This window comes from Zeus faber, assembly GCF_960531495.2.
Source record: "Zeus faber genome assembly, chromosome: 15".
Classification (NCBI taxonomy): Eukaryota; Metazoa; Chordata; class Actinopteri; order Zeiformes; family Zeidae; genus Zeus; species Zeus faber.
Window position 1 is genome coordinate 5,834,555 of NC_137194.1, and position 13,138 is coordinate 5,847,692.

At 46.4% G+C, this 13,138-nt stretch overlaps 1 protein-coding gene across 2 annotated transcripts in view; it reads left to right on the forward strand.

Annotated features, from left to right (window-relative positions):
- Positions 1 to 6,516: 6,516 nt before the first annotated feature.
- The window catches only part of trim33 (tripartite motif containing 33), a gene marked incomplete at its 5' end in the record, with an annotated part of 26,600 nt that continues 19,978 nt past the window's right edge, over positions 6,517 to 13,138 (forward strand). Inside the window, 4 exons of one of the 2 annotated variants that reach the window (XM_080015127.1) lie at positions 6,517 to 7,081; positions 12,144 to 12,262; positions 12,361 to 12,520; positions 12,802 to 12,934. In XM_080015127.1, coding sequence (XP_079871253.1) covers positions 6,532 to 7,081; positions 12,144 to 12,262; positions 12,361 to 12,520; positions 12,802 to 12,934 — 962 coding nt within the window. The remainder of the gene's footprint in view (positions 7,082 to 12,143; positions 12,263 to 12,360; positions 12,521 to 12,801; positions 12,935 to 13,138) is intronic. The other variant, XM_080015126.1, reaches the window with a different exon arrangement.

Genomic DNA, 13,138 nt, shown 5'->3' on the forward strand with positions numbered 1-13,138 from the left:
GCGTGGGGCTCGTCTGTATGCATTCCCTCGCCTCCTGCTTTTGCAGCAGGTGCAGGACAAGTTGACAGAGGACAGGGTGGAACTGGTTCTGGTGGCCCCTTGGTGGCCGACACAGAACTTGGTTCACGGACCTGAGGTCCCTTATGGTGGCTACGCCATGGGTGCTCCAGCATCGGTCAGACCTCCTGACGCAGGCGGCAGGGGAAATCTTCCATCCTGCCCCTTCACATGGAAACTGGTCGCCTGGCCCCTGAGTGGGACCGGCTATAAAATGAAGGTTTACCAATTGAGGTGGTGTAAATAATTCAGAGTGCCAGAGCCCCTTCAACGAGGGCGCTTTACCCATCCAGCTAGCTTTTGAGCGCTGGTGTGTGCCGCATAGAGATGACCCATTACACTGTTATATTGGGGTCACACTCAGTTTCCTCCAAGGCCTGCATGTAAGAGGCTTGGGGCCTTCCACCCTCAAGTTGTACCTGGTTGCTATATCTGCCTCTCCAAATGAAATGGATGGCAAGCCACCGGACCGTCACATTTTGGCATCCGCGCGTGCGGTCGCTGACTCCGAAATGGCATCTGGTTTTGGTGCTGAATGCTTTAACGGGACCCTCATTCAAACCTCTCTAGGGGGTGTAATTAAAGTTTTTGTCATTGATATCACCACTGGTTCTGGCACTTGTCTCTGCAAAACGTGTGCGAAACCTGGTCGCACTGTCTGTCCACCAGTCCACTGCTTGGTGTTCTCCACGGACAGAGGGAGGGTTGCCTTGCAACCCAATCCGGCTTTCCAGCCCAAGAACATAAAAGCGGGATTCAAATCGGCCATGATTGATCTCTATTCGTTGTCTCCTCCTCCCTTTGGCTCAGAGGAGGGCGATCTCATTGGCCTACTCCACCGTGGGTCAGGAACCCCGAGAGGGTCTTAAAGCACATTCCACTGGGGGTGTGGCTACCCCGTGGCCGTTGTTATGAGGGGTTTCGGTCGAGGAGGTGTGTGGTGCTGCTTCCTGGGCTACCCGACACACGTTCACCAGATTCTCCAGTCTCGACAGCACTGGCGCAGGCTGTTTTGACAGCTGCCAGGTGCCTGCCTGCGTACAGAGTTACCCTATGGGGTTGCGAGTGGTAACGGTCAGGTGATACAAGCCCAGCTGAATGCGGAATCCCCACCCAGGATTGTTGAGGTGGGTCTGGCGGGGTGGTAACATGATTTACCTCTGCACCCTATGAATGGGTTCCTATACGCTGGTAATACGGTTTGAGTTCACATCTGCCTGTTGGTCCTTGGAAAGGATTACCCGGAACCTGAATTCCCTGCCTCGCCTTTTGGGGGCTTGCATTGGACACATCAGTTCTGACCTTGTGGCCATGGTAAGAAATTGAGGTTGAAATTAAGTGAAAAGTTTAGGTTGTGCTACAAACCGGGTTTTACGAATGAAGAAGAAGAGTTCTTATCTGTGGCCTCACTGAGCAGCTCGTTTAAAAGCTGAATGATATGTCAGTGGAAGTATGACAGGCAGTGAAAAAGTATACTTATACTTGGGGGCGGGCCTTATGATTGGTGCCTTAGTGACCCAATCACAGCCTGTCAGGACAAAGTTGAGACTTGATTGGTTTAAAGGAGCTTTCAGCTTTGTTTAGTGTTGCAGCCTGGAGACAGCTTAAGGCATAGTAAGAACTCTCGTTCTTCATTCCTAAAACCAGGGTTGTAACACAACCCAAACGCTTCCCTGTCACACGCCGACTGTTACTCTCCTCCATCTTCCACCTGTTGCTGCACAGAGTCAGGTACTGTGGTGGTTGAAGCTACAGCCCCTGCAGCAAACACGTTATTTTTGGACATTTTGTGGGATCCGCCTCTAGATTTTTTTATTTATTCTTCTTGCACATTTATTTATCCATCTTCCATCCACTGATTATTTGCTCTGACTGAGCGGCCGCATCTGTGTGAGGACAGTGGGGGAGTGGTGGGGGCCATGGGCCTAGTAAGAGATGGGATCGGGCTAGCCCAGTATCAGTAAAGAAAATGAACCAGTGGGCCACTGTCCCTGCTTTATGGGCTAGTCATTGGAGATTTTTTTAATAATAAAAAATATACATTTCATTATATTGACCATTCGGCCCCAAGGTGCGTCAGCCCACTGGAAGAATACCCGGTATGCCAGTGTGGCAGATCCGCCTGGCACACTCCACCCAAGTGGCGTTTCCAGGGCCCTCCAACACTGAGACACGGGCAGTCTATTGTAGAGAGTGGCAAGGATGAACGAGCCAGGAGCAGATGGAACATTGTCATGACAGAGGATCTTCCCGTGTGCGCTTGTGGGGATGGGGGAAACAGGTGTACAGCCACACTGATCCGGGACCCAATTATCTACACCCAAAACAGGTGTGGCTGCTCAAACCACACCACCTCCTCACCACAGCCAGATTACCAGTACGGGCCTGCGTGATTGAGCTGTGGGAGATTCTGACCCAAATGGCTGCTCATGGTACATTAATTTCCAGGTTCATGGCTCAATGGTACCTCAGAACTATATTTGCATTTCCACGCCTCAGAAAAGTACACATGCACAATTACAGCACTGTCATTGCGGTTCTGTATCATGCTCCCGTCTTCCCAGGAGTGGGTCTGATCCAAAAACAACTACACTGAAGTTATAAATAAATTTGATACCAGCTGGGTACTCGGTCCAAGTGATCAGAACAAAGTGCACAGGAGAAGTACAAAGAGTTTGTGGCATTAGCAGAAATATACGTATATAGGCTGAGAATAAAGGCGTGCTTAAAGAATGATCTAGTTGTTGAAATGCTGCACGCTGTGGTGGATAAGGCTGAGTCTCCCTAAGAACCAAATAGCCTGGAACATTCATATCTCTTCAAGGCCGTTTTCAACAAAGCGGCTACATTACTTTTGCAACACACAGGAGGCAGGTGTTGTTAACTCAATAATGAAGCCTGATCTTTTAAAACCAAGCCTGCTCAAGGGCAAAGCAGTCCCATCAGAGCCTTGAAAACCAAATAGACAAATAACGGTCATCATACGATATTGTTTTTTTGTTTTGTGTGAGAGAACTGCAGGCACTCTGAGAGCTTGGAGAACCCATAGAAACGTTGAAACTGAGAATAAAACTGTATTTATTTCTTAGGCATATATTTGAAAGAAAGAGCCAATGACAACAAAGCAAATGCTAGTCTTTTGGGATACAACTGCCCTACATGGCTCTGGCATCTTTGATTATTTACAGCTCAGACATTCCAAGATGAAGATTATTTTTTATGGTTAAAAACTTTACACTTGAATCCTAGTTATAAAGAAAAAGTTAAAAGAATACCGAGTCTCATTCTCTATCTGTATTTCTGTATAGAGCATTTTAATGTTATTGCCAATAAAGATTTTGCACGCAACGACCTTCAAGACCTGAAGACCAAAATGGATGTTGAAATGAACACTCACGTTTGGATGAAGTTGATCTTCTTGATCTCCAGGCTGCAACTATTCAATAAGATTCAAGAGATTCAAGATTTTTTATTTGTCACATACATATACATACTTCCATACATATATGCAGTGAAATGTAATAAGAAATGCAATAAGGAGAAAGAGAAAACTTGGTTCTCGTCCTCGACGTCCTGTCCTCACTGTCTTGTCTTTGATGCTTCACTTGTGTGTGTGTGTGTGTGTGTGTGTGTGTGTGTGTGTGTGTGTGTGTGACACACACACACACACACATACACACACACACAGACACAGACACACACATTCAACTGACTCAGGCCCTCCCAAACAGGAAAGCATTTCAAATCATAAATGAAAGCCTCTGGTCACTCCTTGGAGTCCGGCCAGGGCAAACGACTCGACATCCAAAACACTTTTTTATTTTATTTGTATTTTTTGTTGACTGCAGATGACCTCATTCAGGAGCGTCAAAACCAAGCCCCTTTACGCTTTCGAGGCAAAGCAAAACATTCTGGAGCCTCGTCAGAGTACGTATGAGCCGAAGCAGTGCTCGGGCTGGTGTGGGTGGTGGTGAGGGGGGAGGTGTGGGTGGGGATTGGTAGCAGGTTCCGTCGGTATGTGCGACAGGGAAGGTGAATGATTACAGAAGGGCTGCGATGGAACCTTCTCCCGGATTACCAGAACCTCCTCACTTTCTGGCTTTGTGAGCGTTACACCTTATCAAATAAAGAGGCCAATGGTAATGTTACTTCAATTCAGGTTTAGGTTTGGGACCCGGGACTGGAAAGGGTGCTGCGGTGTCGGGGTGCTGTGGTTTGAGCAGCCACACCTGCCTTGGCTCTGGGTAATTGGGCTCAGGATCAGTGTGGCTGTACACCTGTGGCTCGTTAGAGTAATCAACGAGCGAAGGTTAAACCCCCCTCCCCCCACACACACACACACACACAGGAGAGAAGCCTTTGCGATGACATGTCGTCCATCTGCTCCGGGCTTGCATCACCTTGCCCACTCTCTACAATAAAACCGGTGTGTTTCCGCCTCCGTCCTCTGTGTCTCAGGGGGCCCTGAAAACGCCACTCGGGTGGCGTATGCCGGTCTTTAGATTTCGGTATCAGCGCCTTGTCCGTCATCCCCTGAATATTGAATTTGACTTCACTCTCTGTGTAATTCAACTTGAATCCCGCTCTAACTTTTCTTTGCTCTTTTAAACTCTGATTTTTAAACAAACCCATGCAGGAAATTCCCGCCTCTGTGTGTCGGCAGGCCACCCGCCCTAAGGTGGGGCCTCGGATCACATGGATCCCCCGGGAAACACGTGAATCCTCTGGTCTGGCAGGTGGGGTCTGGATGTGTATTAAACATGACCTTTCATTACCTTACATAACATCAAAAGATGTTAATGACATTATCACGTGACCTCTGACCTTTCATCTCGGTCAATGCCTCGGGCCTTCTTTGTCATTTTTAGACTGACAATTTCCCCAAAATCAAGACTATATTAAATAACCTGCACTAATACAATTTTACTGCTCTTTTGTAGTTATTCAGATCATTCCCTCCGGCCTTCTTTGTAACGTTTACGCCAACAATTTTGCACAAAATTAGGATTATATATGAAAAAACCTGCACTGATACAATAAATATATGTACATTTAACAATTTCTATTTTAATTTAACTGCTCTTTTCTCGTCATTCAGATCCTTCTCTCACCACTTCTTTGTAATGTTTACAGAAGTTCTTTCTTCTTTCAGTTTCCCATAGTGGTTTGTAAGTAATTTACAATTTCAAGGTGTGGGAGAAAATCCATTCTAATGCTTAAAATGCAAATTGCGTGTAAATTCCCATAGCAATGGCACTCTTTACATCTGGCACTAATATGCATCTTGGGTGATCCGATCACAAGTGGACAGCTCTAAGTACGTCTATTCACATCTGGCATTAGCATGCTCCTCCACATGCGTCTCAGTCGCCACTTGTGATTGGATCTTACTTCCCCGCTCTTTATGCAAATAAACACGTACAGAATTTTCGTTTTGAAAGACCAAATGCGAAGACCTTGGCGCACGGGCAATATCCAAAACACTACGCGTTTGGTCTATCTTCCGGTTTCCATTGTACTGACTCGTCGGCCCAAATGGAAATCAAACAGCGTGTTGCCTGTGTACCCTATCCACGAGAGTCCATTTTGCCTGTTACTGTGGCTTCTTATTGTTGTTTTGCACTTTAATTTGAGCAGGCGGTCCTTCAATGTGGCCCAGGACACGTTCGCACACAGAGTCATGCGAAAAGAATGTGGCCATACCACCCAGCCCAAACCACCTCCGAATGTGGTCTGATGGGGTCTCAATGCGGTTTGGGTGGGTTCACACCTGTACTTAGAGCCGTCCACTTGTGATTGGATAACCCAAGACCCATTTTAATGCCAGGCGTAAAAAGGGAAATCATTTTAATCCGAATTGTGCGCCCATAACTGGGAGAAAAATGCTAATATCAGAATGCAGGTCTCGAAAATTAATCATGCCTTTGTGTTTGTAGTTTTAGTGTGTCAGAAAATGGACTAGGCCATATCGCTATTGCGAGCTTGCATTTCAATCGAAAATTTAATTCCAGCAACCAAAAGCAAAAGATCTATGAGCAATTTGTTGTGGGGAGGTTTGGTGCATTTCACCACAGCCCATTAGCGTGTACAAAGCTTACCTACAAATGGGTAATAATAATAATAATGATAATAATAATAATAGAATAGATAAGTGAAGTAAACATAAAATATTAATACAATTGTGAAATATACAAATAGAAATTACAAAAAAATATACAAAAAATACAAAACAGAAACAAGGAAACACAGTGCAGTAAAATAATCTTAGATCACATTTTCGAGACCTTTATTTGATTTTTTTGTTATATTTGCTAAAACTTCCAACCTGACAACAGCGGGGAAAAAAAACCCAAAAAAACACTCAAGCGCGTCTGCTTCGCGACGTCATGACGTCATCGTTACGTATCCCCCAGAGGACGCGGTACGCGCTACGCAGCACGCACGACGCGCAGAGCGGTTCAAAGAGGAAGGAAGATGGCGGACAACAAAGGCGAGGAGGATATGGAAGCCTCCGCTAGCTCAGAAACGACGCCGCCGGCGCAAGGTAACGAGGATTCGGAGACGAAGGAAGACAACGGCGTGATCGTCATAGAACCGAATTTGAAGGGCGAAAACGCGGAGTGCCCGGGGGAGAGCGTCCCCCGGGCACCGACACCCACCACCGAGGGAGGGGAAGCTAGCGGCGGAGCTGGCGCGGGAGGCGAAGACGACGACAGCGCAGGGACCGGCGGTACCGCCGCCGAGCCCGCCCCGGCCGAGTCCCCGGCTTCTGGGGACGCTTCTGGGGGAGGACTTATCACCGAAATGTCCCCCCCTCCCACGGTGCCGGCAGCCACGCCGGTCCCCGCTCCCATCAATCTGTTGGATACGTGCGCGGTGTGTAAACAGAACCTCCAGAGCCGCGAGTGCGAACCCAAACTTCTGCCGTGTCTGCACTCCTTCTGCCTGAAGTGTCTCCCGCAGGCGGACCGGCAGATCAGCGTCCAGGTGCCCGGTCCACACGGGCAGACGGACACCCATATAGGTAAGAGGGAAAAGATGGAGTTGCTGGGGTTTGCGTTTAGCAGGACCACTACCTAGTACGACGCGATCTCCACCCCGACCACACCCCCTTAAAGTTTAATTCATGGACGTGTGCGTTCGCTCCTCGCTGTGCTGTGGCCACTGTTGGTGGCGGGGTCCGCCGTTTCCCGAGGAGAACGCAAAGGTCGTACATGAGCATGAAGTGAGTGAGCCAGCGTAGGTAGTTGTGGTCGGTAAACTGTCAATAAGGATGGACATCCTGTGCCCTCGGATGAAAATACATCCAGACAATCGAGACAACAATGACCGAGACAGAGGTACAAGCCAATAGATCAGAAGACGGCACACTTTCGAGAGAGGAAAGAGTCCATCTTAAGCCGGCTTTACACTGAATCCAAAAACCAAGCCGGCCATCTGACCCTCTCCCCCAGTGGCACATATTTAATATGCAGAGCTTATTTACTTAGTTTTAAGCCCGGTTTCAATAACTCTTAACTTGTCAACAGTGGCTTCCGGTCGGAGTGGGCCCCTGGGCCGATTGTGGATATTCTGCGTCGCAGTATCTGAGCTGTCCGAAATGCTGTATCCAACTCCATAGACATTCATTCAGGAGACTTGGGAGTTGTTGTCGTTTGTGGGATTCAGTGTAAAGCTCGCTTTGGGAGAAAACTGAGTGTAAACCTGGATGTTGAAAATTAACATTACGATTTTGAATGACATTCTGTCACCTGTGGGGCCATGGCTCTTATGGATTGCCATTAAAAGTTATTGCAGCAGGAAAGGCATTTGCACCTGAGAGTGTGCCTAGCTCATAGTGCTAACAGCAATATTTTAAAATATATATGGAGCATACAGTATATTTTATTTATATATATATATATATATATATATATATATATATATATATATATATATATGTATGTATGTATGTATGTATGTATGTGTGTATATATATATATATATAGATATAGATATATAGATATATATATAGATATGTATGTATATGAATATGTATGTATGTATGTATGTATATGAATAGAATAGATAGAAAGAGGAAGTGGTTAAAAATGTAATTACGAAGCACTATCACGAGAAAAGATGAGCACTTGTGGGGAATCAGGGGAAGCTATGTTATCAAAATCTTTTGGTCAACATGGGGAAAATGCCATGTCATAGCTTCTCACGTTCATGCAACTGATTTGTAACTTCTAAGGGTTTAGCAATGCGTCATAGTTGGTGTTTTTACTCTTATAATGCGTCACATGAAAGAAGGAACACACAAACCTGCAAATATAATTAAGTCCACAGAGAGTTAAAGGTGACATATTGTTTTTAAAAAACAGTGTTTCAGTGCTTGTGTACGTACATTTGGGGCTCTGATGGGCCTACTAGCACAAAATGAAAAATAATACAACCCAGCCAGTTTTTGTGGGCTCCCCATTTCAGAAAACGTGGGATGCAACTAGCCATTCAGATTTTCCTCTCCCTCCTACGTAAAGTGGAGGCTCATTAGAATCAGACTGCCCCCATCTGACTATCCCCACCCACTGCTCGAGAAATGCCTTTGCGAAGGTGTGCCATTTTTTCCGCGTCTGCACAAACCAGCACAAATCTTTTGAAAGAAAGAATTATCAATACCAACTGGCCGTGACAAAACTGCAGACAAGTACTATTAACTATTTAAAAAGTAGTTGTGCTGTGTGTTTCCTTTTGCTGTTTTCGAGGCATACCCTGTGTCAACCATCCAGTTTTTTTTATTATACCCTTCTCTCCTGCTATGCTCCCCTCTAAATATTTTGTTATAAATCTCCCGTATTTTTTACCTTTCAAAAAAAAAAATGCTTGGCGGTGCACTGCGCAAACAGAGTGATCTCTGCAGTCGGCTGCGACCACTGAGCAATAAACATAAACCAATAAAAACAGTGCTTTTATTGTAGATGCATGAATTTCATCTATTTCCTAATTGAGCGAAACAACAAAGCCCCATGACTAATGTGGTGATATAGGGAGCCCCCCTTCAAGCCAGAAACAGCTCCAGGGTGGTGCACAGGGGCGCAGCTCATTTGCATTTAAAGCGACACACACAGAGAAACAGCCCGTCGAACAGAAGGCTTTGGCATGTTAGAATGGCTAGAATGGATAATCTGTGTGATATTTTCATCAAAAGAGTTCAGACATGTTTTGCGGAAACTCAGAGACTTATATTGGCTTGTTGGAAAGGAGTATGATATGAGACCTTTAAGATGAGCGTCAATTCAATAAAAGCATAGCCATCAACAACATTACTCAGACACCTCATCTTCGACATTGATTCACTGACATTTTCTGAATGCATTTGAATGCAATTCCACCATCTGCGACTTTTGTCAATTGAGGAACACTTTCAGCATTTGGGAATGACACGCGGCCCATCCATTGGTCAGTCAAAATGCAGAGCCCATTGGACACAGCCAAGCTGTAGGTAATGGTTTACGACGGGCCACGAAAAGACTCTGAAGAAATAGAAGTCAGACAGAATCACAGAGTGAGGCTTTTGATTTAATTTAACTGCATTTAACTTGATTGAAGATTATTCACCCCCATTTTTACTTCCACCCGACAGTAAATATAAAAGGTGTATTTGTCGACAGCTCTATTGGCGTAAAGCCGCTTTTTCCGCCATCTGATGCCATCAAATGACACTTTCCAAAGCGCCTTATTTTGATAATTTTCGATGCACTACAACTCCTGGAATGACCGAGGCCCTGCTTGAGGCCTAACGCTGAAATAAACCGATCAGCACTGGTGAAGTCACCCCCGAGAAATGTCTCCTTGCGCCAGCACAATGTACACAAACCAAATGTCCCCTTTCGCCGTCGGTTGAGAAAACACAAGAGTGTGTCTCACGGTGGCGGCGCGGGTTACATTTGTGTGTCTTCTTTTATAAAAGAGCGCGTGCCTGACTTGTGCCGTCATCGTCCACCGGGCGTCAAGTGTCACGTCGGGGCCACAAGCTGTTGGCACGGGCTCCTCGTACCTGCTCCCCGCCCAGCCCAAATTTAATTTGATCCGCCTCGGTCCCCCGGGGAGAGTGGGCGTATCACATGTGCCGGGTGCCGTTTTAAACATGTGGTTTATGAAGGGTTTCCCTGAAAAATTAGCAGGTTAATGCAAACAGCATAATTTGATCTGGCCCTTGATTGCAGACTTAGATATTTTCCTGGACAGATCTCCATACACAGGACGCTCGTTTGTTTATATCTTATTTGTAATCTTCATCGATTAATTGTTACTTAGCAATATCAATAAACTGCTTAATCTCTTGTCGTTTTAACCCTGCTCTCTTCATTCAAGAGAGGCATTAAGAGTCACGTTGTCCTGGAAGTTCGTTCTTGACCAGTTTCGCATTGTTCATTAACTTTGGCTGACTCCAGGCAGGAACGAACGAAAGTTGTTTTTCTTTTATGACGAAACAGTCATGCAAGGTGGTTGTTGACATTAACAAGGGCACCTGTGGTGGCGAGCATCCAAATCCATGACTCTGTTAGACTCTCTTAATGACATAGCAGGCGCAACGTCATGGGGGCGGGGAGTCGTCACGCCGAACTTCAATAACGTTAAACTATTCCCGACTTTTTTTCAAGTTAGAGTCAGGGAAGTTAATTGATCAAAAATGTGATTATTAATCATGAATGCATGAGAGACGCTCCCTTAAAATCAAATTGTCATCATTGAGATGACCCAGTAAAACGGTGTGTTCAAAATGATTGATGATGCAATGTTTTTCAGTTAGTTCATAGTACTTGAAACGTGTGGAGCGATCATTTAACCTCGGTGAGTCGCCTGTTTTTGTTGAATGTTTTTCTTACGTTAATAGTGGTGGTGTGACGTTAAACCTCGGCCTAGTGACAGCCCTGCCTGGTCCTAAACATGTCCTCGTTTGAAAGCAGTAATAACAGCAGCTCTGTTTAAAAATTCATACTTTGGTGCATTTGCATTTTCTTTTGGGGGGGGTTACCATTAATGAATGTAGAGCAGTACTGTGTGTGTGTGTGTGTGTGTGTGTGTGTGTGTGTGTGTGTGTGTGTGTGTGTGTGTGTGTGTGTGTGTGTGTGTGTGTGTGTGTGTGTGTGTGTGTGTGTGTGTGTGTGTGTTCTCTCGATCCCGTGCACATATAGATTTGCACCACACTGCCCTGGTCCAAAGTGACATCTGCGCGGGGCATAAGCCTGTGTGTGATTTGGAGGTTTCTGGGTTTCTCAACACACACTCACACACACTCACAGCACCACTCCAGCTGCTCCTCACAGCCAATCACTCCCGGCCCCACACAGCTGGAGCTTACGCAAACCGGCTGTGTGCTGCTCGAGCCGGTGTGGACCGGTTTAAACCGGTTTACACTGGTTCTCACTGCAGCCAACCGGTGTGGGTAGGAGGAGGGGGGCTTAATTTGATGGGATTACGGTGCGGGGGATGGGGGCGGGGCGCTTGACTGATTATACTGTTTCAGTTTGTAAAACCTTTGAGTTGCAGCATAATGTTATGTATTATGCTTTCAAAGTTACATAATTCTCTGAGCTAATCATCGTTGGGGCTCTGTGATTAAAGCAGTAACTTAATTTTAACGGCTAATTTCATCAACCGGTCACAATAAAGGGATTCGGTCAAATTGGCCTCCCTTCATGGCCATGTGATTATTATTTTTTTGATTATAATAAAAAAACTCAGAGGTTGATGTGATTAAATCTGCCCGGGGCCCCAGAGTGCCAGGTATTTTCAATAACAATCAGTCTGTTTATTTATTTATCCTTTTTTATTTTTATTTTTTATTTGAATTTTTTTTTTTTTACGGAAATAAAATTACGGAAAATTAACTCAAATTGCTCTGGGGGTTTCTGTCGTTAATCTTATTTCCATCGAAGTTGGACTGTGTTCAACGTACATTTCTTGCTCGGCCTCGTGCACCGGCCTCCGAAAAGATACAGAGCATCATGTGTTGTTTTCAAATGTCTGTGTAGTACATAATGTGAACTTATCTCTGTCTCTCTCTCTCTGTCTGTCTCTCTCTCTTTCTCTGTCTACAGTGAATGTCATGCGCTGCTCAGTGTGTCTCCAGGACTACAAACAGAGTGACATCATTGACAACTACTTTGTCAAAGACACCACGGAGGCGGCGAACACGTCGGACGAGAAGTCCGCGCAGGTATGTTTGTTTCACGCCGGGTGGGAACTTCGGCAGAGCGGATGTAGCCGACCGGTCCGCCGCGCCGCTGACTCTAACCCGACTCGCTCCTCCCCAAGGTGTGCACGAGCTGCGAGGACAACGCGGGAACCATCGGCTTCTGCGTGGAGTGCGGCGAGTGGCTGTGCAAGACCTGCATCGAGGCCCACCAGCGGGTCAAGATCACCAAGGACCACAACATCCGCACCAAGGAGGACGCCGACGCAGACACCGCCGCTCGTAAGCACCCCCCCCACCCCCCCCATTAAAGCGCGGAGGATGTGGTCCTCCGGTAGATGCATTACTGATAAGCTGTTGCCATGACAACAGCACTGCAGATTCTCGATGGCTTTGGATACTGGCTCCCGGCATTCTAACGGCTGCCGGTGGTGCTGTGTTGCGTTGCCCTCGTGGGCCGGGCATTCCCTGCTTTATCTGCCCGTGGTCCAGCAGGGCTTGTCCTCCGTACCTCTGCCCCTCGTGATCTTTTCTCACGGTGGTCTCTCCCGTGCTCTCGGCAGAATCTGGGGGCGTGGCGGGTCAGAGGCCCGTCTTCTGTCCCATCCACAAGCAGGAACCGCTGAAGCTCTTCTGCGAGACCTGCGACACGCTCACCTGCAGGGATTGCCAGCTGCTGGAGCACAAAGAGCACAGGTAGCGCACAGGGACTTTGGAGGCCTTGATTATTATTATTATTTTTTTCTTGCCTTTCAATGCCAACAATGGACTCGTTTCTTTGTTGTTGTTGTTTTATTTCCTTTTAATGTCTGTAGCACATCTGCGTCAAAGTTGTGTGGCTCAAGAAGGCCGCACAATAATGGGTTACTACCAACCAGCATCACTGATCAAGTTAACAAA